General features: G+C 45.9%; 1 protein-coding gene across 4 annotated transcripts in view; it reads left to right on the forward strand.

Annotated features, from left to right (window-relative positions):
• The window catches only part of PPM1H (protein phosphatase, Mg2+/Mn2+ dependent 1H), a 244,517-nt gene that overhangs the window by 137,923 nt on the left and 79,845 nt on the right, over nucleotides 1-26,749 (forward strand). For all 4 annotated transcript variants that reach the window (XM_037024330.2, XM_037024338.2, XM_037024326.2 and 1 more), the window contains exon 5: nucleotides 26,587-26,671. In XM_037024330.2, coding sequence (XP_036880225.1) covers nucleotides 26,587-26,671 — 85 coding nt within the window. The remainder of the gene's footprint in view (nucleotides 1-26,586; nucleotides 26,672-26,749) is intronic.

Below are 26,749 nucleotides of genomic sequence, written 5' to 3' on the forward strand. Positions count from 1 at the left end.
AGTGCAACTCATCTTAGCAAATACTGTTGCCACATATTAGCTCTGGACTCTAGACCAAAATTTTTACCACACTGGATCTGGGCATGTTGAATTCAAGTCAGCACACCCTGTAAGACTGTGGGGGTGGGGAGGTGCATGCTCCATATAGTTTACTATTATACTTCAGGTCCTTTGGGGCATACTGGCAGCCTCTAATAGTCTGCCCAGCTCTCAAGTTTTGTGATTGTTTTTTTTTGAGTGTTTTGGCAAGCAATGGCTGTCTCTAAGTAACACAGAAGAAGTCCTTTTTCAGCAAAGCCCTTTTAAAAAGCCTCCAGGCTCTCAGGCATTCGACAAACAAACAGGTTTTTTTATTTTCCTTGCAAGACTTAGCTGTGAAGTCAAGGTCATGCTTCCCAGGGAGCTCAGCAGCACAGAAGCCCTCAGTCATGCTGTTGGGCCTGGAGCCTGCCTGACCCTCTGCATCGGGCTGTGCTTGGCCCTCCAGCGCTTGGACCCTTGCTTTCTCTTCCAGAGGCGTCCCAGGCAATAAAGAGGCTTTTGAAGTTGCAGAGTGAGAACTCATTCCCTACCATGGGCCACCAGGCCTGGCTGCCAAAACTGGATCCATGCAGTTTTTCACACTGACTAATTTCTCTATTTGCTCGCCCTCTCTCCCACCCACTGTTTTAGTCCTTTTCTTTCTCCATGTTTATGTATAGTTTTTTCCCCTTCTCTCAGTCATACTCTTGGTGAATCTGAGCTGGCAGGTCATAACTTTAATTGCCACCAGTATTTCAAGGCCTATTGTCCCACTTCCAAGTGGGCTGCTCCAGTTGTCAGTGTGCATAGGCCATCTAAAAAAATGGCTAGACTGTATCATGCACTTTAAAGCCTTCATTTAAATGTGGTCTTATAGAAAAGGCCCAGTCTGTAAAATAGGTAAGGACACTTGTGGTAGGGCAGGTGTTACAGAGTGGCTAATAGCACAGATTCTAGAGAGAGCCTAGCTGGGTTGTCTGGTCCCGGCTGTGCCATTTACAGTGCTGTGTGACCTTGAACAAAGTACCCAACCTCTCTGTGCCCCCTTTCACCTTATCAGTGAAATGGATCTGATAAAAGGCCTTATCTATAATAAGGTTGGTAGAAGAATTCTAAGTATGTAAAGTGCTGAGACAGTTCTTGGCACATAGTAAATGCTCAATAAATGTTTTTATTACTACAGTGATAATAATATTAACATTATTATTATCCCCCATCGACAGTCCCTTAGAGTCTTCCATGGAGTTGTTGAAAACCACTGTTGGGGACAGTGCTTTCAACACCACCTTTTCACATAGTGCTTTGCCTGTAGAAGGCTTTGAATCAAAGTCAAATAAAAAGACCCAACAAACCAGTCTTCGTGCTGTGTTCTGCAAGGGATACTTAATTATTTGGCTTACGAGCAGTCTCTCAAACAGGCGAGGTTTATTTCGGTGCAGGGCCAGCTTTGATGGTGTCTGGCAGCTGTGCCCTCTCAACCCCTGCTGGGGGACAGCACGCTGTCTCGCAGGATGCCGCTTCAGGCCTCCTCTCTATGGCCTGGCCAGGGTCCTTCCGCCTCTTCAGAGGCTGCACACACCCATTTTAGCCTTCCCTGAACTTGGGCTCTGCAGACGGCATCCTTATCCCCTCGACTACTGCCGGCCTGAAGGGTAGAGCCTTTTGGGGGTAACCATGACACCAGGAAGAGCTAGACGCTGGCCTCCCCCCAGGCCGCTGTGCTTTCTGTGGTGGATCAGTAATTACATTCTGCCATGGCATTAATCACTGTGTGACTGCATTGCCAGCAGGCAGCCTGCTGGTTGACCCAACATTCTGTACAAACTTCCAGGCTTACCACTGGGAATGTCCAGCAGGGCTTGGAAGAGAAGTAGCACTCAGGTTTCCTGACATATCCATGCATAACATGTAACATGTAGCATGTGGGCACGTGAAAATGAATGAGTTGTGTGAAATAAGTGTCCCTTAGTTAGGCCTCAAAGAAATCATGTGATAGGCTTAAAGAGCCAGACAGACCCCAGCCACCTTTTCTTTTATCATTTGATAGTTCACAGGGGTTTACACCTTGCTCTATCTAGTTTCAGGGATACGCTGATTTCTTCCACCAGTGTTCTTGGTCCCATCCTCCCCACCCTCCAACCTTCATCTGCTCCCTCTCCCAGCTGCTGCTTCTCTGTCTGCAGACATCCTCACAGCTCCGTTGTCTTACACAAGCTTCCCCCACTGCTATGTCCCCCTCTGGCCAGTTTTCATGACCAAGATCCTCTCTGACTGGCATTCCCTGGCTCTGCTTCCTGCCTCGCCACAGCCTTGACTCTGTCCCCACCACTTCCGTGGAATAGCTTCCTTCCCCACCTTCCTCACCCCACTGTGTGAAAGAGCTGGCTACCTGCTCAGTCCCGTTCCTCTTCCTCCTGGACACAGGAAGCTCTCTTCCCAGCCTCCTCTGCAGTTAGCTGTGGCTACATGGTTAAGTTTCAGTCCTGAGGTGTGAGCAGAAGCAATGGGTGTCACTTCTTGGGCCTATACCATAAAAACCTCTTACACACTGGAATGCTCTCATTTGGTCCCCACAAAACATACGTCCAAGTTCTGGCCCTCATTTCTGTAAGTGTAACCTTATTTGGAAATAGGGTCTTTGCAGGCATAGTTAAGATAGAGGTTAAGATGAAGTTGGGTTCCCCCTATTCCCCACCTGGATTAGGGTGGGCCCCAATCCAGTGACTGGTGTTCTTACAAGAAGGCCAGGTGAAGATACACAGGGAAGATGGCATGTGAAGAGGGAGGTGAGATTAGGGTTAAGTTGACATGAGTCAAGGAACACCAAGGATTGCCAGGGACCAGCAGCAGCTGGAAGAGGTAAAGAGGGACTCTGCCCAGAGTGTGCAGAGCCTCCAGAACTGTGAGAGTAGATTTCTATCATTTAGGCCACTAAGTTTGTGGTAATTTATGCCAGTTCAGGGCAGCTGTTTCTCATACCAACTTGTCTGTCTTCCCTGTTCTGCCCACTAGCGGTTGCTGGGCCAGGCGGCCTGGGAGGGGGCTGCTGAAGGAGGCAGGGCACCCAGCAGTTGAATGCCTGTGGCTCCTCTCAGGCTGCCGAGTGGGCTTCATGCTCATATGTGACGTGACTATGACTATGCTAAGTCACTGCAATTAGTAGGGTTTATCTGTTACAGCAGCTAGTATTACCTTACCTAAACACCTACTTACAGAAGGGACTGGAAGCAGGTGCCATAAATGCACACTGAACCTTCCCCTTTGAAAAACAATCTCCTCGATGACTAACTTCCAGGATTTCACTCCCTTGGTTCCTCCCTTTTGCCTCCACTGATGGTTCCTTTTCACACCCGACCCTAACATACGGCCCACGCCACCCCCAGGTTTCTTATTCAGCCAGCTTCTCCATGTCCTGTCTCCCATCTCATGCCCCTTCATCTGCCACTTACATCCTGATGTTGCCCAGACATGCAAACCCAACCCAGGTGTCTGTCCCAAACCTCAGGCCCCCTCACCTCCTGCCTCTGGCCCTACTTCTGCAGAATGTCAGGGGTCTTCAATGGAGGCACGTGGTAGGGTCAGCCCTGACCATCCTCAGATTTTGCTGTTGCTCGTCCCGCACACATCCGGGCCTAATCCCCCTGCCTGGCTCACAGCACAGAAAGCAACTGCTCTCCAGGTGTGGGTCAGACAAGCCAAACGTGGACTGGCTGCCTTTCAGTTTCTCAAAGGTTCTGCCAAGAGAATTCCTGAGTCTGTCCCTGGATTAAGGCTGAAGCTCATGTTTGTGGGCCCTTAAATGGTTTTCTGAGCTGCCTTCCTCCCCCACGAGCCTCTCTTGGAGGAACGTAACACGACACAGCTCTGGGGAATGTGTTGCTGCATTTATTGCAAGGGGCCTGCTGAAGAATGGGTTCATTTCATCACAGCGTCCTCTTTCTGACACACCCCAGAGGGTGTTTCTCCTGTGTGCACTGTAGGGAAAAGCCAGGGTTTGGGGGCAGGGGGAAAGGTTATGTCACTTCAGAGCCTGAGGCGATTGTGATGGCAGTTCAGGTGCTGCCTGTTGGGGAGCACTTGTGACAGCTTCTAAGAAATTTGAGAGCCTTACAGAACATGTTTTTTCTATTAATGCCTAGCTTTCTCTGAACTTCCCCAGTTTTATTTTCCATGTATATTTCTTTTTTATTTTATTTGTGTAATCTCCCTTTAAATCCTTTCTGGAACAAGGTATGGTCTGAATAAATACTTGTCCTGCATACCTGTTGACACTTAAAAAGTCTAAAACTAAGCAACTTTTTTCCACATAGTACCTTTTCTGCTGTGTTCCCGGCTCTGCCTTAAGGTTCCATAAAGCACCCCATTTCTTAATCTGGAAGCCTTAGTGTCATTTACAGCAACTGTCCTTTCTTCTTTCTCTTCTCCATTCCTGTATCTATTACCAATTTCTATCCAGAGCCAACAGCATCTTTTGTAGACTCCATGTAGGAGCCTCCTGGGGGCTCCTGACCAGGGTCACCACTCTGCTGGTGCCCATTCCACCAGGCCCCATGAGTGCTAAAACGCTGGCGACCGCACCACTTCCTGCAGAAAGCCCTTCTCAGCTTCAGAATCAAGCCGACTCTTCGGCCTTCTTTGTCAGCCTGCCTCTACCTTCCTCTCCTGTCCGTCCTCATCCTCACACCCCAAGCCTGGCAATAGTGGGCTACATACTTACACCTCCCAGGACTCAGTGGTCCTCCGCCCCCTGTCCTTACAGCAGGGCACTGCTTCCCTTCTCATCTGTCGGGCAGGCCCCAGGGGTGTCTTCCAGAAGCCTCGACTCGGTGTCAGTGCCTCGTGAGCTCCTTCTCATCCCCTGGCCCTTCCCAGGCAGAGGCCTGTTCCTGGTGCCTTCGTGTGCCAGGGACACCAGGGTCTCCCTTCTCTGTGCTTTGAGTTCCTTTGCTCTCACCACAATGTAATGGAGCCTCTCTCCCCTAATAGGCTGAGCTCATTTGTGGCAGGAATCAAATCTTACCTTAGTATTCCCTCAAAGCTCTTCCAGGAGCAGGCTCAGAACTGCTTAGGCTCTTCAAAAAATTACCTGTAAGTAGTAGTGTTGTCTAAAAAGACCATGACAACATTGATACCACTGTGGGTTTCATAATATTCTTTGAAGAATTCTAGACAAGTAGGTACACCTAGACTGGGGCTTGATGCCAAATGATGGGTAAGCAGGGGCCTAGAATCTGCAGGAGGGGAAACCCCCCTCCTGGCCCTGGCACATGCAGGCCCCTCATACTCAAGGCCTCCACCCCAGTTCCCAGTCCAGTCTAACCCATGTCCTTGGCTCGATGTCCAGATGACCCCAAGGGTATGTGGTCGCCTCCTTCACCCCACCTTCAGTCAGGACCGGCATGTCTCTGACTTAAGATTCAGTGACCGACTCTTATTTCCTGCTTTCAGCTCTGTCCTGCCCCAGTCCACCATCCACACACAGCAAGAATAATCTCTGAATCTCTCTGCTCCAAGCCGTTCAGAGTTTATCATAGATTTCATTTGAGCTCTTTTCTCTGGCAGGCCCCTGCCCACTGCCCCAGTACACCCAAGCCTATCTCATCTTCCTCATGGACCCTCCGTCCAGCCCCTCAGCCCCGCCCCTCAGCCAGTCCTCCAGGCCTCACGGGCCCCTCCCGGCCCCCCGCGTGTGAGGCATCACTGCCACTTCTGAAGATCGTGCTTCTCCCGAGGCTGGGTGCTCTGGGCAGCAGAGACTCCTCTCTTGGGCTCCCTGGTCCTGGGTAGGCACTCAGGGAATACTTGCCAAAAGAAAGACAACAAGGGAGAGGAAGAAAGGTGTTGGAAGTTCTAATTTGATTAGTGAAAGTGTGGTGTTAGTGGAACTCCCATTATACCCAAGGTCACGTGGGTTTAATTTTACTCAATTTTTTATGACTAAAAATGTCAGGCTCCTCTGAGAGGCTGAGCCCTGCATGTGTACAGAATGTTTTTGTTCTGTACAGCTATTACCCAAAAGTTGAGACAGATTTGCTTCAGATTGGTGGTTTAGCTCTGTCTAGCATTTGCAGCCAAGATCCCCTCTAATTTAGGGCATATCTAGATTTCCGGCACATGTTTCCCCTCTCAGCAATGTAGGACATAAGCCAGGGGACTCTGCTGTCCCCAGACAGTACTTCTCAACTACTGGCTCCAGAGTAAGTACTCTCTCTGGGTACATAGTGTCTTTACTTCTGGGTCACTCCCATTCGTTCTGATTTCACTATTTTTGTCCCTGGTAATTGTCTGGAGGGAAATTATTCACCAGACCCAACATTTTTAGTATCACTGGATTTTACATAGGAGAGAGGAGAGGATGGTCACCACTGGTGTGGGGCAGAAACCCAGTGCAGGCAAAAAAATGTTCACAAGCTGTGCAAAGGCAGGAATCCAGGACGGGGAAGAAGCCTGACCCTCCTTAGAGGGTCGAGGACTGCATCAGTGGGTGTCCCTAAGGGTTCAAAAACTGAGTTTGGATGGGAGGTAATAGTCTCCCGTTTGCAGGAGGAAGCAGAGCATATTGAAGAAAGAACCCTGAGTGAAAATATGACATGGGTTTCAGTCTGGCCAACTTCTAACCACCCCCCAAATCTCATTTATTTTGTTCCTAAAATGAAATGATTTCACTTACAGGATTTCTAAGCTCAAAAATGTCTGTGAAGAATTTTATTGTTGTTAACAACCATTTGATCAATAAATATGAGAGATGCCCTCTCAAAAAAAAAAAAAGAGGGAACAAGAAGGTGCACAGACAGAGGTCAGGGCAGAAGGGTGATGTGTGCAAAGGCCCTGGGGCAGGTGGGGTTGCAGTGTACTCAGGGAACCAAAAGAAGAACAACCAGGGCAGTCTATCTAGAGTTTGATGGTAGGAAGTCAAGAGACAGGAAAGGTGAGAAGAGGCCTGACCACACAGTGCCTAATGGGCTGTGTCATGGATTTTAATCTTACTCTCAAAAACCATTGGGAAGGGGGAAGGGGCATTTAATCAACAGCACGTGCCCTCCTTCTCTAGCTCCTGCCCATGATCTCTCCTATTCCCCTCCATGCTGGCTCACAGAAAATGTGCTGTAGGAAGGTAGAAGTGGTTAAAATTGTTTATGCTGCATCAGTTTTTCATCTGATGAATGTTAGGAGTTGATTAATCTGTGGCAAGCACTGTTCTAAGTCTCAGGATACATAAAATGAACAAGAAACTTATTGATCTCCCCTCAGAAGGCTTACAGGCTAGGATGCAACACACATTGTAAAGAATCACATAAATAAATAATAAATTGCAAGTGACATAAAAAAAATGTCTGTGAAGAAGAAATATCATGTAGTACATCCCCACATTTTGCACCTCCTGTAGATATCTAATGATCTGCAGTAAGTTTTAGAGTCATATTAGTGATGTCAATTTTCTGTATTGGACAGAGAGCATTCTCTCTAATTATCCCTTGAGAGAGAAGTTGCTGAGCAAGAAACGCTGAGGTCTGCCAGGACATTGTAACATTTAGGCGGTACTTTGGCTTTGACAAGTGAATGATTAGATTCACACCTGAGAAGCAACCCACCACACGTGAAGCAGGTGGTCTAAAATCAGGTCCCACCCAGGAGCGTTCACCGGCATATTCTCTCATCTCCATAGCATACCATGTGGTAATGCTTCAGGCTTTTTGTGTAGCAGAGTCTGACTGGTGTGTGGTTAGAACATAATCTTCGACCTGAGACTCAGTGTTTACCCTTCAGAACCACTCAGGGTCATTTGGCCATTTTATCACCTTTTATAGGAAATGCCATTTTCTTTAGTCATTCTAGGAAGTAGCCTTGCCACCACCACCTGTCTAGAGAAGAGAAACCCCCTGAGCTGCCAGATAGTTGCTGACTGTACGAAACCTTCCTTAGGTTAGATACCGCTTTCTGTTCTCCACAGTGTAAAGGTACAAATGTAGCCAGTGTAGACGGAAAGAAGTTGGAAGCTTTGGCAAAATCTAAGTCCCACTACCAAGGCGGAACAAACACTAATTTGATCAAGAAGCTGGTTTTTCGGGTTAACTGTCTCACTGATGTCTCCCACGTTTATTTTCCCATGATGTGAATTATAGATCATCCTTAAATTCCTCAGTTCTCAGGAACTGGTGAAAAGCATTTTATCTGTGAATAAGTACAGACGCAGTATACAGAAACCCTGCACCCCCAGGCACCTCCCTTTGGTGAGAACGCTTTTGGCTTAGATGAATCCACTCAGATAGTTTTGGTCTGTAAGGTTCATGTGAACTCTGATGCCACCAGACCTCAAGGCAAAAATAGCCACTCTTCAAAGACTTTGTAGCTTCCAAGAATTATCCATGTGGAAACCAAATGAAGATGCTGATTCCCGCCAAAGAGATCTCACAGCTACATCAAATGGCTCTAAATGCTCCCAGCCGCCGAACACAGGAAAGTGTGAACTTTCTCATCTGTCACTGAAGCAATGTGATAGTAATTAGTATACATTGCTTTAGGATTCCGGGATAGTTTGAAACACTTAGCTTCAAGCACCATAGTTTAGCCTTTTGAGTGGAAAAGTCACGTTTCAAATCACAACAAATGTCCCTGTGGTGTGTCCCTAATTGCTCCTGAGCCTCACTCCTGAATCACTGCGCCAGGTGGAGGCTGTGTAAAGGTTTGCATATGGAAAGCCACCGTGTGTGTTTCTCCTTTGAGAGGTGCTTGTGAATGGGACTAGCTCATGGGAGTAGGACGATTATGCTCTAAGAGCTTCTTGTTCTGTGGAGTGTGTGACTCGCTGACTGATGCTGAGCATTTGAAATGTGAATTTGAATAGGTCCATAGAAACTGGGACATGGAAACGTGGGATGTGATGGATTGTGCCCCCTGACTGTTTTGTGGAGTGGTGTTATGGTAAGAAGTGCCTTCCCAATGGGATTATTGCATGCACAAGGGTACAACTTGAACCTTGCCCCCAGGAGAACATTTGAAATAGCGTGTCTATGACACATTTCTGATGGATTTACTAGACTGTGTTTTTTTTTCAGGGAATGTACATCTTCATTAATGTCTTTTATTCTTTCCTGTGAGATATATGAGGGTGAACTGGTTTACTTTTGTTTTACAATTTGAGGAATAAGTTAAATTCTAAGTAACTAGTTTGTCTAGAGCTTGAGATATTTTTCTATTCACCAGAGGATTTTTATACTTCCAAACGTTCTCGGCCATCGTACAGACATTCGCCATCCATTCCTGTGTTGAAATGGGAATGGCCTTCCTCCTCTCTGTGGAAGCTTAAGTGTCTACTTTTGGCACTCCTCATTCCAAGGGAAATGGAAAGTTAAGGTTCATCTGTCAGAACTCATGCTCTGGCTGCACTGGCGATGTGCTCCCACTGTCCCCACCCCCCACCATCTGTATTCAGGTAATTCAGATTCATAACAGAGCCTGGCCAGGGCGCGAGAGACAGTGGGGCCAACAGGCCACACAGCCAAGGCACCTCACGTGGGGTGACTCCGTCACCAACAGGCTTACAGAACCTGTGCCCGTTTCACCCCATGCCCAGCGGTTCTGTCCGCTGGGCTTGCCTTTGGCCTTCCTTTTCCTAGTCACGTCCACTCTCCTTGAGCAACCTGTCCAGCTGGGCTGGTCACAGCATGGAGTGTGCCTCGTGAACTCTGGGAGAAGGTGGGGGTTTTGTTCATTGACCCCTTCAGGATATTCTTTGGTGAAATTTCTACTGATTGACGCAGCCGCCCCTCCAGTCAGCTTCCCGGGCTCTCTCGCTCTCCTCAGCACAGTTCCCGGCAGATTCTTGCACAGGATTTTAGCCTTTCATGTGCCATCCTCTTTCGCCTAGTTCTGTCAGTCAGCTTCTCTGAGATTCAGCTGCCCATCCTCCTGCTTTTTCCTTATATTTCTCACTAAATATGCTTCAGCTCTTCATAGCCACCTTCTCTATGTCTATCTCAGTACTCCCTGGTCTGGACCTCCTCTTTATTTATGACAACCCTCCCTTTCAGGAATTGATTTTGTCTGTTTATGTGCATCCATTTATTTCATGAAACATTTGTTTTTAAAAGAACCTTTTTATTATTACATAAATAGTATGATATTACTTGTGTACAGTTTTTTTAAAAAAAGAAGAACATGTTCCTACCATTCAGAGGTGATCACTCACTCTTACACTTGACAGGCATTCAGATAGTAAAAGACACCTATTGAATCCTCCACAAATTTCATCTTCTCCGGAATAAACATCCGTGATTTCCTTCGCGTGCTCTTCAGAGAGAGAGTGTGAGCTCCTCACATGGCACCACTCGAAACCAAATGGCCAGTGCGGTGTAGCCAATAGTCACACCCCTCGTGAAGGAAATATCAGTGCAACTCGCATTCCCAGCAGCCATGCCACAGAGCTGAGTCACAGTGCCTGTCTGATGGACTGAAACTCTTTGTGGACATTTCAATAATTTCTAATTGGCTCATTTTTACTTAACACTAGCTCTTCATTTTCAACCACAAGATCATGAAAGATGTTGTTTTCTAAAATCCAAATGGATATTCTGCTAGTGGCATTTCTTTTACTCAGACCAAAAAAGGGATAGGGGTGGGGAGGAGGAGGGTTGGGAATGATGTGCCTTACTTTCTCAGAGGCCCCAGGCAGACCACCAGTGCCCACTGCTGGCCTGTATCAGCCCTCACAAGCCTTATTCTTCACTGACCTGCTCTAGAATCTGGTTTCAGATCGATATCAAGTCCCTCCTCAGTTTACAGGATGCACCGTCTCCCTCCTTGAACACTGGGCCTGATTTGCGTGTCTCTCATATGTGGGCCCATCTCTTCTTCATTGCCATTCCTCCGAGAACCCTGACGGAACTGTGACAGCCTCTTTTTCAAGGACTCTTAGGGCCCCAAGGTATCATCTGTTGAAGCCAGAAGTCTTGACCACATGTATTGTGGCCGAGTTCTCATCTTAGTATTTCCCTGTATCTTGGTCCTTTCTTTGCTTGCTTGCTTGCTTGCTTGTTTTTTGCCTTTAACTTGTTCTCATTTCCCCTTCTCACTCTGACAGGTAAAATAGAAATAAAACAGTATTTCTCTTTCTGCTTTGTCATCTCCCAACATTATACTTTGGCATCAAGCAGCCCATTGATCTCTTCCTCAGCCACCTCCGTTTTTCCCATATAACTAAAGAAGGTCATTTCTGTTGTCTTCATTATGCTCTTTAAGTGTAACTCTGTTCCTGACTTTAGCCTTGTGAACACTTTTGGTAGGTCGGTGGTATTGTCCATCCCATCAGAAGTAATAGGATCTTAAATTAACCACATACTGACGGTCTGAGTGTTTGCAAAATGGGAAAAATATGAAGTCCAAAGTACTTTCCTTTACCTGTGTATGTCAGAGACATTCCTTTATGGATCCATTAGGGAAGCTATAAAGGGGCAACAACATTCTGCAGAGATGAGTTAAAAGTCAACCTGATTTCTGGAAAGTCCAGGAAAGAATAAGAAGCTGAATGGCTAAGACCTGGAAACTCTAATTCTCAAGTCCTATTCTGGATCCTGCCTTCCAATGCCAAAGTTTAACAGTAATATATAGACAGAGGAGGCAAAGGAATGCATTTTATAAGTAACAAATTTTGGCCTTAAATCACAGTGCAGTCCCTTCATGAGCCAGACTGGAACATGTTGAAGCCTTCCTTTGTTTAGGCTAAAATCAGATCCAGCGCTTAGGATAGCCTCCGTATCCCAGGGCTCCAGAATAGCCTGTCTGCCTCTTTCCCCCCTCATCCTGGTGATGAGGGAAAGTCACTCCAGAGAAGCAGCAAATACAGAAATAAAATGAGAACCAGAACAAGAAAGCCACCAAGCTTCCAGTCAGAACCAGCTGAAGTCAGAGTATTCCCTGAGCAGGCGCACCCCATGAGCGCTCTTCCCTGGCCGACTCTTTAAGAGAAGAACTGAGGGAGAGGAAGAAAATGAGAAGACACTGTCCCCCCAGCTCAGCCCCTTTTACCTCTGCAACTGTGTGAATGAAGCACATCTCAGGAAAGAACATGGAATTGGAAAGAGGGAGATGCATGGTGTGGCCTTTCCCTGAGAGAGGGCAGCCCTGATTTTTCATCTGACAAGAGTTCTGGGAGGAGGAGGTGAGGCTCCCAAGAGGGAAGCCCACTGGGTCCCAAGCCCAGCCAAGTGCCTCTGTCCCTGAATCTGACCCCCTTGGTAGAGAAGCGGAGATATGTTAAGAGACCCTCCCTCCTTGGTCACATTGGGGGATTATTGTGCTGACATCTAGTCTCAGAGAATAGTACATATTAGTATATTAAAGGCTCAAAAAAGTCCTGCGACAAAGAATAGTGTTCCCATATTCTTTTGAGCATAATTTTTTTTTTTTTGGTGGTTTCCACAGTCTGTGGAAGGCATTGTAGAGACAAACTGCAGTTCATTAAGAGAGTTTACCAGGTAATGAAGAGACAGACTTATCTTTCTATGTCTTTGCTTAACATTAGACCCACATTTTCTAGATACATTCCCAGGAACGCTTGTTTCAGTTGCATAACTGACACGCGAACAGCTATTCCCAAATCTGTTTCTCTAGTGCTGACCTTGTTCTTGAGCACCACACCCACATTTCCAGCTGTGTATTCACTACCCCTTCTACCTTGGCACAGGGCACATGGCCTGAACTGAACATGCCCAAATCAAAATGCAGTATCATCGTCTCCAGACTGGCTTTTCTTCCTGCCTGTTTTGTCCTTAAAAGCATCATCCTCCTCCACTGACCAAGTTAGGAACCTTAGGAGAGTCCCAGGCCTTTTTGTCTCCTTTACTTAGGGAAATCTATTTTAAAATTATATACCTATAATAATTACACAGAGAATTTCTTAAAAACTTACTTTATTTTGTCTCCAAGACTTTTTTATCTGTTCCCATACACATAGTCCAGAGTCTCATTTCATTTTGCACAATTGAATAGCCTAGGTAAATTATGAGTTAAGTAAAATTTTTGTAGGGAAAGGGGATTTGACGTGGGAACCTTTTTTATATGTTCACCAAAATAAAATCCTAAATTGCTTGGGAAAATGTTAAGATTATCACCTTGATATTAATGAACACAGTGGGGTTTAAAAACTAGTGATCAAGAGAAACTTAGCTTAGAGAATGCTCTAACTCTTCCCTGTAAGTTTCCCTTCTTTCTGTGATGTTGTGGGGGTACCTGAACACATACCTGGAAATGGCAGTGGGGGATTGGCATAGCATCTTATGAAAGCCTAAGTAAGGTCAGTAAATACAATATATTTTTTCATTCCTATAGTTCCTTAGTATCACAATTGTGAAACAGGTGTTGTACAAAAGAACAAAATTGCAAGTAATTGTTCTGGTTTGACTTTTGGCGATGTGATTAATGATTCAGTCAGTGTCAGCAGAAAGCTGTGCTTAAAGTCCTTTTGCACATAACTCATCTGAAGAGAGTGGTACCATTGCATTTTTCAGATGGGGAACATTGAGTCTCAGAGTGGCTGATTTTCCCCAGGTTTGCTGGTTCATAGTTGGAACTAGACTTTAGGCCCCAAGCTGTCATCACTTACCATGACACCCCAGCCAGCCCCTGGAGCCCACCTGATGGTTATACTCATCCACTGAGAGACGGGCTTCTCAGGCTACTGTTGTGTAAGAAACTGACGTCAGGTAGCCATCAGCAGGTAGAACCAGAGAGGCCTTACAGGCAAGTCATCCAGCCGGTAACCTAACTGGGCCGCACGTAGCCCACCTGCCCTGCCAGGTGAAGTCGTGCAGTTTATTTTGAACAGGGTCTGTGGCAGCGAGGATGCTATGTCTGCTTACACCGTATAGGTGGCAAAACCTCATTACATTATCTATTTGAGAACAAATCGTTCATGGATCTGCCTTTGCCCTCACACAGCAGATGTAGTTCCTGATTTATAGCATCATGAAGAAACAACAGTGAAGGGTGCCTCCGATTCTTGGCAGGCAAATAGAGCCGAAGTCCCCTCATGTCCTTTTGAAGAATTCCAGGGATGGAGATCCATGGGCTTTGGTCAGTGTTTGACGTGAAGATCAGGAAATTCTTTTCCTGTTTCCAACTGTAGAATCTTACTGACTTGATTTAAATAGAATTTCCTCTTGTTTGTTTTATTACGAGCGCGAAGACTGATCACCCACCATTCTTGAATAAAACCATTTCAAGTGGTGCAAAGGAGAGTTTGAATGAACCACTCCTCACTCTTGCCTTCAGGCTAAAGTGCCTCGGTTGCTTTAACTTCCTTCAGAGCATCTACTTTCTACCCCTGGAATTGTTTTTATTTCTCTTCTTGGGATTCTGTTCAGTTGTTCCATTGCACTGCCTTTTGAAAGTAAAGAGGTTGGCATTGGACACAACCCTCACCTGGGTGTGACTAATGCAGAGCATTAGGGAAGAGATTGCTTCCCAGACTGCATGTCCTACCTGCCTTGGCACAAAAACAGTAAGCTATTGTTATTGTAGCCATCAGTTATTTTAAAAAGGCAGGGGAACATCCTACTGCAAAAATTGACTACAGTAGAGGGAAAAAAATGTCTTAGGTGGCTTCACTCAGACTGGCTGCTTGCTATAGGAAGAAAAATGGGATTCCTTTGGAACTTGAGAAGAGTTTGTATATATGTGTGCCAGGGGACTGTGCGTTGCTGTGGCTATAGGTGTTGACTGTGCACTTGAGAAGAAAAGAATATATACCCTCTGATGCAAATGAAAAATGAACCACCAAGTGTTCAGTGCATGCATTAAAATTGAAACATCCAGGCAAAACCTTTCCAGCAAGTGCTTTTAAAACTGCAAAATACGAAACCACTGTACGATTTTCAAAAATAAATTTAATTTGAACCCTGTGGTCCTTTAAGAGAAAATTTTAAAACCCACCAGCTGGGAATGTAAAATGGTGCAGCCCGTTTGGCAAAGGATTGGCAGTTCCTCTAAAAGTTAAAAGTAGAGTTCCCATGTGATGCAGCAGTTCTACTCCCTAGGCATATAGCCAAGGGAATTAAAAACGTATATTCAAACAAAAACTTGTATGTGAACGTTCAGAGCAGCATTATTCACAATAGCCTGAGTGGAAACAATCCATATGTCCTCCAACTGATGAACGGATAAACAAACAGTGGCGTGTCTCTACAGTGGACTATTCATTCAGCCATAAAGGGAAGGCAGTAGTGATGCGTTTCAACAAGGGTGAGCTTTGAAGACATGTTAAATGAAAGAAACCAGGCACAAAGAGCCATATATTATATGGTCTGAATTATGTGATACATCCAGAGTAGGCAAATCTATAGAGACAGGAAGTAGATCGGTGTGGTTGCCAGGGACTCGAGGGAAGGGGGAAACGGAGTGATTGCTAAGGGGTGTGGGGGATTTCTTCTTAAGGTGACGAAAATATTCTGGAATTAGATAGTGGTGATGGTTGAACAACCTTGTGAATATACTAAAAACCATTGAACTGTACAGTTTTAAAGGATGAATTTCATGGGATGTGGATTATATTTAAAAAAGAAAACAACAACCGCAGTGTTAATTTATAGATGGGCCCCTGGTCATTTTTTCAGAAATAGTAAGCATCTCAAAATATTTTCTTTAATGACTCTGTGCCTTTCACCTGGTCCGGAAAACGATGTGCTGGTGCAGTGGGTTTCCTGAATGTTGCTGGCGTTGCGAGTTATTTGTAGAAAGTGGCTGAATTATGACACTAAGAAATTATTCTGGGTGGTATGAAAACAGTCGTGAGGAAAACAGGGAACACCTGACTGTGTTCCTGCTCTATGAGCGGCCACTTATTTTTGCTGCTACGTGGAAGTCTGAATTTTTTTTTTCCTGACCATTTTTTGGTGAATATATTTGCTGGGAAACTTAACTGCATATTTGAGGTCCTCTAAGTGAATCATTTGTATTTGCAAATTTTTTCTTCTTTAGTATCCAGTCTGGAAGTGGACTGACTAGAAACACACCCAAACTAATTCCAGTCTCACAAGGTGATTTTTTTTCCCATCAGCTATTTTTTGACACCTCTAATTAGCATCGACAGCCTGGCTGTCCTCTGACAGTGGTGACCCTGGCTTGTGCCATCAGGCGCCCTCTTTCTGTTCCATCAACAAATACCTAATGCTTTTGAAGGAGACAGATGTTTCTGCTGCGGCTGAAAAGACTTCGCAAGGTCTGGTGCTTTCTGACAAAATGGATGCCGCCTCCCTGTACTTTGGAATTGATACACACTGTCAAAAAGAGTTTTCCGAATGGTTTCTCTTTGTCACCTTGTATCAGATTCTCTCCTCCATTCTGGAAATGTGCAGTTTAATGTTGCGTTTCAAATCGCTTTCTGCTGAAAACGTGTGTAATGGAATCAGGGCAGCCCATGAATACTCTTAAGGGTGTCAGAGATGCCTTTTGTTTGCAGCTCTGCCTTCCAAGGGGACTGGTGACAACAGTCAAATTACACTGGGGGCTTGCTCAATAATGGGCTCCTTGTCCTGTATGATTTAAGAGATGCACTAAGGGTGACTTCTCCCATCCTGGCACTTCTGTATTGGTTTATATTTATGAGAACCTAAATCACGGGAATTGCCACCTCCCAAGGAGAAAAGTAGTAGGTGTGGTATGTGTCCACATTTCTCCACCTCATTTGTATCAGGCTTAGTTTCAGAGTCATTTAGATTTAGATTTGAAAGGTGCCTGAGAAATGACCTGGTCCTACCTTTCTTTGTACAGGCAGGCAGAGATGAAACACTGGTGTAAGGTAGAGGGTGGCACCTCCAAATTCTGGTTCGCGTCACTGACACTGACAGCGTACAAACATGCGTATACCCCCCACTCCCCCAGCGCCGAGGGCTTCTGAGCTGGGTGGGGGACTTGCCAGTTAGCCTTGCCCCATGGTCTTGGTCATTCAGTGTTTTGGCTCTCACATTGTGACCCCCCAGGTAAAGTGTCAGAGCTCACAACGACCCTAAAAGGGTAAGGACGTGCACACAGGGGTGTTTGTATGACATTGCTCAGAGATGTTGTGGGTTCAGCTCCGGAGCATTGCAGTAAAGCAAACGTCACAATAAAGCAAGTCAAAAGGAATTTTTTTGTTCTCCAGTGCACACACAGAGTTTTGTATACACTATACTGTAGTCTATTAACTAGCAATAGTATTTTGTCTAAAAACAAAATTTCAGTTTAAAAATACCTTCTTGCTAAAAATGCTAACCACATCTGAGCTTTCAGTGAGTCTAGTCACTGTGTACAGATCACCATAACAAATAAAATCGTGAAAAAGTTTGAAATGTTGTGAGAATCACCTAAATGTGACACAGAGACAAAGTGAGCAAATGCTGTTGGAAAATGGTGACAATAGACTTGCTCAGTGCAGGGTTGCCACAAACCTTAAGTTAAAAAAACAAAACAAAAACAAAAATCGCAGTATCTGTGAAGCACAATAAAGCGAATCACAATGAAACCCTGCATCGTGTGCTATACCTTAATATGTATTTAACTACACAAGCACTGGTGTCCGTGCTGCAGCGCTGGCTGATCTCCCAGCAGTTAGAGCCTGGAAGGCAGCTCTGTGCTGCCAGGACTCTTGCAAACACAAGCCTCAAAGCCCTTTGCTGGCTGGCTCTCCCCACGCTGCAGAGTGAAGAAATCTGCAGAGTGAAGAAATCGGGATAGCAAAGGGCCACGGCTTAGCCTGGAGGCCAACGTCAGTGCTGAGCTTGATTCCTGACCTTTGTGTTGCTTGGAGGGCTTTTCACACCTTTTCCTCCAGGGAAGCTGGACTACTGAATACTGTTACCTGCTTTTCAAGTCCAGCAGCCTGGTGATTTTGGATTTCTTTTCCATTTCTGCTCTATAAGGAGAATCTACCTTTATCATTAAGCTTGGAGAAGCATATGTGTGTGTATATATATTTATATATGGAGATAGATGTGGAGATTTATGTATATATATATATAAATCTGTATGTTATAAATATACAGAATCTATATAAATATAGATCTATATATATGATTATGTAAATATACATATATCTCCATTTTTTCCTCTTTGGGCCATTTGGCCACACCTTTCACTGATGCTGAAAAGCTTTATGCTTATTAACTGTCCTGATGCCATGTTTATGTTGCACCTATTTGCAAAATCATTTAACTGTGGATTTGGGGATTTTGTTTGGTTTTAAAGCCAAAGGTTTTTACCTTGAGCAAGCAGTAGGGTGAAAGGTGATTGGCTCTGGAGCGCCTCCCAGAGAACACAGGCATCTTGGCTTCTGAGAGTTACAGTAGGGGCTGCTGACAAGTTTTCCTGCACTATGTGATTCTACAAATTTCATCTTCTTAAAACTTAATGTGTTACTCCTTTGCTTGAATCTAAGCTTTCTTTATAGCCATAGCTGATGATAAAAGAGATCTGTGGTGTCATGAGGCAACATCTCATTTCAGGAAAAGGTAGAAATGAGAGGTGAGAATGAGCCTTTATTCTTCAAACCTAGTAGCATCCTGGGACCCCAGGGAACTCTGCTGAAACACTGCAGGAGGAGAGGTCCTTGTTCCAGAGAGGGAGACCACTCGAGTGTGCAGCTGTGGGCATAGCTATGGCTGGCTGCCCACCACACATAGACACACATCCCAGGATATGTTGAGTTTTCCATGCCCTGGAAAGAGGGAGATACCTTCTCAGTAATAGGAGGTATAACTGGCTGTTGCTACGTTGCAGCGAGGACACCCCTGCTCCACTGGCTCCCGGTAGTGGTCTGTGAGGCAGGCATCTCTCCAGTCCTGTGGTCATATCCAGAGCCCTGGGCGGCTGGCTGGGCCTTGAACTCTGCAAGTTGTGTGTGGTAGGTTGCCCACAGGCAGTGGACTCTGTAATTGAGTTGGGGCACATGGTGTGTCGGTTTTGCTTTATCAAAGTGTCACTGATTTAATAACGCTGAAAATTTCCCTGTGGCCACTGGATAAATCATCCGTGGACGTATACTGTCAGTGCCTGAGGGACATAGTTTCCAGTTCTTAGGTCCCCAGAGAAACGTGTGTGTCAGACCAGTACAGAATGCCCAGGCTATTGGAGGGAGGGGCAAGGAATACAGATTCTATAAGCTGTGCAGATTCTTCTAGGTGGCAAAATCAATGATATCTAACCATCAAGAGAAGGGGCTGGTGAATTGAGTCACCAAAGATGATTGGCAGTTCTGAACCTCCCTGTGTGGGTCTCCTCCTATAACACAAATGAGGGAGAAAGGCATAGACATTTTTGGGCTTGTACTAGTTCTTATTTTTATAACAAAATTCAGCCACTGGCTTCTCAGCTAGTGGCTCCTGACCCAGCTGCAAGATAACTTTTGAAGCCTGCCTGAGCTCTGATGACCTCTGAGATGTGATTGGGCCACTGGGTAGAATTTTGTGGACCAGTACTTAGGACACACAGGGCTCATGAAGATTGGTAGTGATACAGAGATGACTCAGCATTTAATAGGACCCCAGGTCTTCTGTGGACATGTGGCCAAACCTGGGCAAATACATTTCCTCTTCAAACTTTACAAATCCCTATAGCAACCAAATAGCATAAAAGATATATATAATGAAAAATTAATTCTTTCTCCCACTTTCATACTTTTTTCCCTACTCATTCAAACATAATATTATATTGTCCAGCAGCCAGATGTCAAAGTGGACAGTGAGGACCATGTACTGAGCTCAAATTGGCAGCCAAGGCTTTATTCACTTACTGGGATAGTGCATGCAAAGGCTGAGCAGAAACAGTGCCAGCTCCCCAGCGCTCCTTTCCCTGCAGCAGGGTGTGGGGCCACGGTCAGGCGACAAGCAGCACGCACACAAGGGCATAGTCTCTCGGCAGAGGAGCTCGGAATAAAGGCTCCTCCCTGCCTTTTCCACCAGAGGATTGGCAGCATGGGGCGCAGGTGGGGAATCAATGGACTACGAGTGGAAAAGTACTGAGTCAGAGTGGAGACAAGCATCTCAACCAAAACTCCCAGAGTAGCTGCCCAGGCTAGGAGTGCAGATAGGTATATAAATGTGACTGGGTGGAGAGTGAGTTCTTACCTGGAACTTTGTGTAGAGATTTCAGCTCACTGGCTCTGCACCAGACCTGTTGTGAGGAGGGCAATTTTCCCATGAGACCTGTAGGTAATGCCTGTGGTCAAGCCTGAGCAAGCACAGGATTTTGGCCTACAATGAGTCCTTATTTTGTATATGGGGTATCTGGATATAGTTTTTGTTTTTAGAGAAATGAGATTATACCGCAGATGACTCTGCCATTTGCTTTTCTCACTTAACATACATCATGATCACAAAACATACTTACCTATTTTCTAATGATTTTATAATATCTAACAGATTACAAATCAATTCATTCAGTATGTCCCCTTTTGATAGATGTTCAGACTATTTCCAGACTTTGCCATAACAGTTAATATCAAGCATGAATTCTTGTCTATATATCCTATGTATGGCGTCTTTTACTTCTTTAGGTTATATTCCCAAAAGTAGGATGGCTGAACCATTGACTATGTCATTATAATTTTAATAAAGTTAAAAGATATAACAATTCATATTCTCATTAATTAATGAGAATAGCTTTTTCGTCTTGCCTTACAAGAAATACTGCACATTGTTAATTTTTTCAGGAAATGTTTTCCCATCTGCAGAGCAGGAATGATGTTATTTTTTACTGTGATTTGTATTTTCTTGGACTTAGTGAGATTGACCATCTTTTCATGTGTGCATTGAACATTTGCATTTCCCTTCTCACAGTTACCTAGTCACATGTCTTACCCATTGTTTTCCCTTTGCTTGTTTGTCGGGTGCCTTTTGGAGAGGCCAGGCCCACTCTGAGGTGGGATTTAACAGGAGTTAGTATGATCTCCTTCAGAGAAATTGTAAAATTGAGCAAATATTTGAAAGGAAGCATATCATTTGGCCCTTTATTTTTCTCCTGACCAGTTAATGTTTTGACTAACTTACGGAACAAAAATAGGTCTTTTCTTTTCCAAATTGTGACATTGGAGGATGGAAGTAGCAGGTGTTCTAGAAACTTCTCTGAACCCAACATTCTCACCAGTTAGGAATAAATTGCCGTTCCCTCTCAAGTGGCTAATATGTGGGAGGGTGTGGAGAGCATTTAAAAACTATCATGCCTTTGCTTTCCCTCCTCTTCTCCCGTCCCCCCAGTTGTCTCATACAAGAGCACATTAGACCTTACATTCACCATTTTACAAACAATGCCCTGTCTGTTATGCTGGACAAAGACTCAAAACATGTAAGTTTCCGTTACAGTCTCTGAATGAAAGACTTGCCTTAACTTGGGGAAGATGTGTGAGAACTACACCTTTTGTGTGGGAAGGGATACTAGGTGGAAGATGGCTGCCAATTCATTAGGTCACACCAGCCCCCATGAACTTCCTCACTTAATCTCTGGCCAAATTCTGAGTATATAAGCAGAATGTCATCCAAATTCTGACCATAGTCCTATGCATAGACCCTGGAAGGAAAGGTCGGGGGTATGTGCCTCACTCCTTGGTCCTCACTGCTGCTGCAGCTTCTTTTTTTCTCTTTCAGAAACATTTTTCATAAAATAATGAAGTAGAGGATGTGAAATATCCAAGGATTCTGTGATGACAGAACACAGCTCTAAAGGCATTTCTACAGTATTGGTTGTTTAGTGAGAAGATCGGTCAGCCCTCACACGCACTCCGTTCCCTTTGAACCCCTTGCCTCCCACTCCTCGACCCAGACCAGAGACCAGCTCTCTGACAGATTAATCCCAAGATCAGAGGGATGAAAGAGAAAAAGATCAAAAGGAAGCCAGGAATCACATAGGAAGAGGCGTCCTGATTTAGGGACTGCAAAGCTTGACTGCCATATGTGCTGTCATCTTTAATCCATGGATGTCTAATAAGGGAAGAACTGTGTAGCTGTAACAGAAGGGAATATGTTCTATTCAGAGGTGGATTTGGATATAAAGATTATTTAAGAAGGTGATTTAGCTAGGGTTACCCCAACAGTGAATTTGGAATTGAATTCTGATTCCTTATTGTATGTGAATTTGAAACTGAAAAGCATAATAAACATAGCAGCCTCGGTATCTGCTGCCTCTGCTGTGCCCACCCCCCCGCCAGGCCCCCTTCACCCCCCGCCCACTAAGGGCAGGGGCCCTGCCCAGGTTACCTGAAGCTTTGAGTCACTTTTTCAGTGGTGACTCAGGCAGAATGACAGTGACTGATAATGTTGTTACTAAGAAAAGTTTTATCTGGAGCCCTTGCTCTGGATATATCCGTTCACCTGCCCAAGTCCAGCTCTGTCTTCATCCATTTAGTCACTCACTCAGCAGCACGCAGTTCTCCGTGTCTTGCAAAGGCCAGGCACAGAGCACCGGAGACTGAGAGGCATTGGCTTAGGCTCTGCACAGAAAAACACCCTCGGGTAGAGAGGGCATAGAAACCAGCCACCGCAGGACTGGTAAGGGCCGGTCCAGCTATGCTTACGATGCCGTGGGGTCATGGAGAAGGGGCCTTGAAGGGGAATCATGAAGGCAAAGGAAGGCATTCTGGGCCGACTCTCAGCAAGGAGTAGGTTGGCCAGAAGAAAGGAGAGTTAAATGGTTAAGGAGTAGCAAGAGTGAGGCTAAATCCAGAAGTATTGGCAAGAACCAGATAATGAGGGAGATTGGGAATGCTAGGAAGCCATCAAGAGGCTTTAAGGAGGGGATATGCCACAGTGAGAGTAATGCTTCAGATCACCTTAGACCACATGGGTCAGAGGAGAGCAGAGCTCCTGGGTCACACAGCAGACAGACTCTGCTGGGTACCCGAGCCTAGGTGCTGAGGGGAGTCCAGGGGAGGGACAGATTCCCACACTACTGAGGTAAGGTCTGCAAGGCATGGTTCCTGTCTGAACATGCAGGAAGAGAAAAGAAGGAAGTCTGAAATGACTCTCAAGTCTGGGATGGGTAAAAAGGCCGAAAGTAAGGCCATTCTCTGAGATAAGGGAAAGCTGGGAGGACAGACTTGGAGGTAGAATCTGTAATTAAATTTGAAGCATACTAAATCTGAGATGCTGATGAATAACCAGGTGGAGATAGCTGTCAGCAGTTGCCTGTTCCTGACTGGAGGGAGCATAGCAGAGATCTGTGGGGCTGGAAGGATATTTGAATCATCAGCGTATGTACTTGTTGAAGCCATATATTTGCTCAGTAACCATTAAGGTCATATGGTCAGGGCCAGCTTCCTGGGTGTGTGACCTGTGCGGTCACAGAGCCACACTCTCAGAGGGGCCCCACCGTTGGTTTAATGCTCCGCTAACACCATTTTAAAGATCTCATTAAGTTTTAAACAAGAGGCCCTGCATTTTTATTTATCCCTGGGCCCTGGAAATCACATAGCCAGTCCTATTTATAGGAGCCCGGCCCTGTGTACATTAGTGGCTGTGGTGCTGAGTATGACAGACATGGTTCTTGCCTTAGGAGCTTATAGGTTAGCACGGAAGGCAGAAAATTAAGTCCTCAGTGAATATGGAGCTCCTTTATTGGAAGACATGTCAGGCTAAGGGAGCATGTAGGAAAGGCCTCTCTACCTGATCTTGGGCATTATGGAGTTGGGGAGTGAGATTGCCCAGGGAGAGGGGTGGGGAGGAAAAATGGCCACCCACAACACCAAAAGAGGCCTACAGGGGTCTGAGAGGGAGTGTTCTGGGACGCAGGAAGGAAACCAGGAGAAGGAACATTCCAGAAGTCAGGGTGGGGAGAGAACTGTCCATTGCTGCCACAGAGATGGGAGTGAGGTCGGGGCCAGGGGTCAGAGCAGCGGAGAGGCCGTCAGCGACTCAGGAGAGCAGCTGGGAAGACAGAAGGGCAAGGATGGGTTTGCCCCCCAGCCCATGGGAGAAGAGGAGACGGAGGCCCTGAGTGCAGATTATCCTGTGAACTTTGTCTCAGTAGGAGAGAAAAGAGAACAGAGCCGGAGGGTGGGTTTTGTGTTAGGAGAGCGTCATCTGTTTGGTTTGGGCTTCATTTTGTTTGATTTTAAACACACAGTGTCTGAGCGTGGTTTTGGACCACGGGCAGAGAGAGGCAGTGCAGGGAGAGGCTGGGGGTACAGAGAGGGAATAAGGAACATAGGGAAGACTCCGGGTGGGAGTGATGGGTGCACTCACCCTGGACAGGAAGAGAAGAGGGGGAGAGCTGTGGGAGCAGACGCGTTTCTGGGTAGGGGCCCCTCGTGACCCTGTGAAGTCGACCCACTTTACTTGAGTAAGTGAGCGTCTGCTGCCTCTTGGTTCTAATCTCTTCCTGCCTCAGATTCAAGGAAAAGCTTCTCCTAAATGCTCTCCTCTGTTCTGTTATTTGGCCAGTATTCACTGGGCTCCTGCTATGTGATGGGCACTGTGCTCAGCATTTGGAATTCAGGAGTGGACCAGCCAGATGAGGCCTCCGACCTCCTGCCCTATGGGTCCTGCAGGAGCCCCTTCCACAGCCTGATGGGCATTGCTGGCACCGCCCCACAGGCCCACGCTGAGACTCCCAGCCGCCTCCCTCCCGGCCTCTGACCCTATGCTCTCTCTTCCCTACCTGCCTCCTTTTACTCATTTTCTTCTACTTTCTTCCCAGATATGCAACTTCCTAGTTCAAACCTGGAAACTGGAATGCAGGGTCGGGTCTCCCTGCATGTAGAAAAAGGGAAGACAAAGGGCTAAGATTAGTTTTAAGTAGAATTTGGAAATGCAGGGTTGCCTTAGAATTCAGTACATTGCGGGTTTGGCTCTAGTTCCCCATGTTCTCGGGGCCCTTTTGCTACTTTAAGATTAGGCCCTAACCAAGACCTTCCTTTCAGGTTCTCCATCCTCTATCAAAACCCCTACTTCCTATTGTCATTCTCAGCCCATAATTAGGACACAGGCAATTCAGATTAACACACTGCTTTATGAATGGTGGGTATCGCCTTTCCTGACGGGAGGGAGGTAATTGGAGGTAATTGCATTTTACAAGTGGCTCTGGGTTTATAGGAAGGAATTTTTAATCTGTCCTGTTTTGGGCACCATAGTAAAAGGAAAAGTATGACTGTTACAGCAGAAGGCATCTTCTTTGCAGAATCAGCTCCCCGGAAATTTTCCATTTTCTCACAGCTTCCATTGTTTTTCTCCTAGACTCATAAATTCTCTGAAGCGCCCAAGATTTTGTTGTTGTCTTGTCCCTTGCCCGCCCCCTCCACCAGTTTCTATGACAGCAGCAACTGGGCTCAGGTGGCAAGGGGGTGGGGGTTGCAACAGCTGCAGCCACATACAAAGCTTTTATCTAAGTCAGGGACTGCCTCTACAGGGGCAGGAGAGACGCCCGCAGCTTCTGGGTGCAAAGCACGAAGCCTTCCCTAAAGTCAGCAAGGCATCACCCAGAGCTGAGCTCACTGAAGGCATTTCCCGGGTTTGTGGGTCTTCACAGCGGAGTGTGTTGGGCCTTCAGATCTCTGGCCCCCTGGCACTAGGGAGCTGTGGGGTTCACACAGAACACAGTGCCGGGTCCACTTTACTTTGCTGTAGAAATGGCAGCTTCCACCATAACCAGTCGATGGCTGAAAAGTGACTGTCAGCAACCCCTTTGGAGCAAGAAGCTCTCAGAATAGGCAGTTCTGCCCAGAACAGTCCTGGGAAAGGTGGCTCCATGGTCACTGATCCTGCAGCCTGTCCTTTGGACATCTGCTCTGGGGAGCATTGTTCTCTGACAAGTCCTTGAGTTGGCAGTAGCTCTTGGGCACATTTTTGGGGGTATATGAATTTCTTGACCTTTAAGATGAGATGAAATTGTTTTTTTCTGGACCCAGGATATTACCCTAGAAACCAAGAGTCTAGGCAGGCATTCTCAGATTTTAATGCACCTGTGACTCTCCCGGGGATCTTCTTACAGTGCAGGCTCTGATGCTCTCATGGGTGGAACCCAACAGTCTGCATTTCTAAAAAGCTCTCTGAAGAGGCCAGTGCTACAGGCCTGCAGATGTTTGAGTAACAATACCTGGAGCTGTACTGTACTGTCTGCTACGTTATACACTAGCCACTTGGACTGCTTAAGCTTAAAGCTAAGCTAATTAAAAATAAATTAAAATCCAGCTTCTCGGCTGCAGTAACAATAATTCAAATGCTCACTACCCACATGTGGCTAGTGGCTGCCATATTGCACTGCACAGATTAAAATATTTCCATTATCGCAACAAGCCCTATTGGAGAGAACTAGTCTAGTGTGAGCCTCTGTGGGGTCATTCAATTATTCATCCATTTATTCACTGAGCATCTATTATGCGCCAAGTAGTATGCTTGGTTCTGGGCATTAAGGCACAGTTCCAAACTAGCAGAAGAAGTAGACATAAGTTAACTATAATGGGATGCTCTTAGAGTAAGATGCCTACAATGTGGTGAGGGATCCAGATTTGGTAGCAGTAAACTTTGCCATACAGGTTGGAGGAAAGAGTATACCTTGGGCATTGAGGTACTTATGAGATTGGGTGCTAACAGTGCATTTTCACCATTTCAGGGCCATAATCATTAGAAACGGAGAAATCATCCCCATGTCTTCCGAATTCACCCCCGAGACTGAGCGCCAACGACTTCAGTACCTGGTAAGAGTCCTATTGATTTGGCGGAGCACCACGGTGACAGGGAGGATGTCGGAGCTGTTTTGGAAGAGTGTGTTGCTG

Source organism: Manis javanica, chromosome 10, assembly GCF_040802235.1.
Source record: "Manis javanica isolate MJ-LG chromosome 10, MJ_LKY, whole genome shotgun sequence".
NCBI classification, from domain to species: Eukaryota; Metazoa; Chordata; class Mammalia; order Pholidota; family Manidae; genus Manis; species Manis javanica.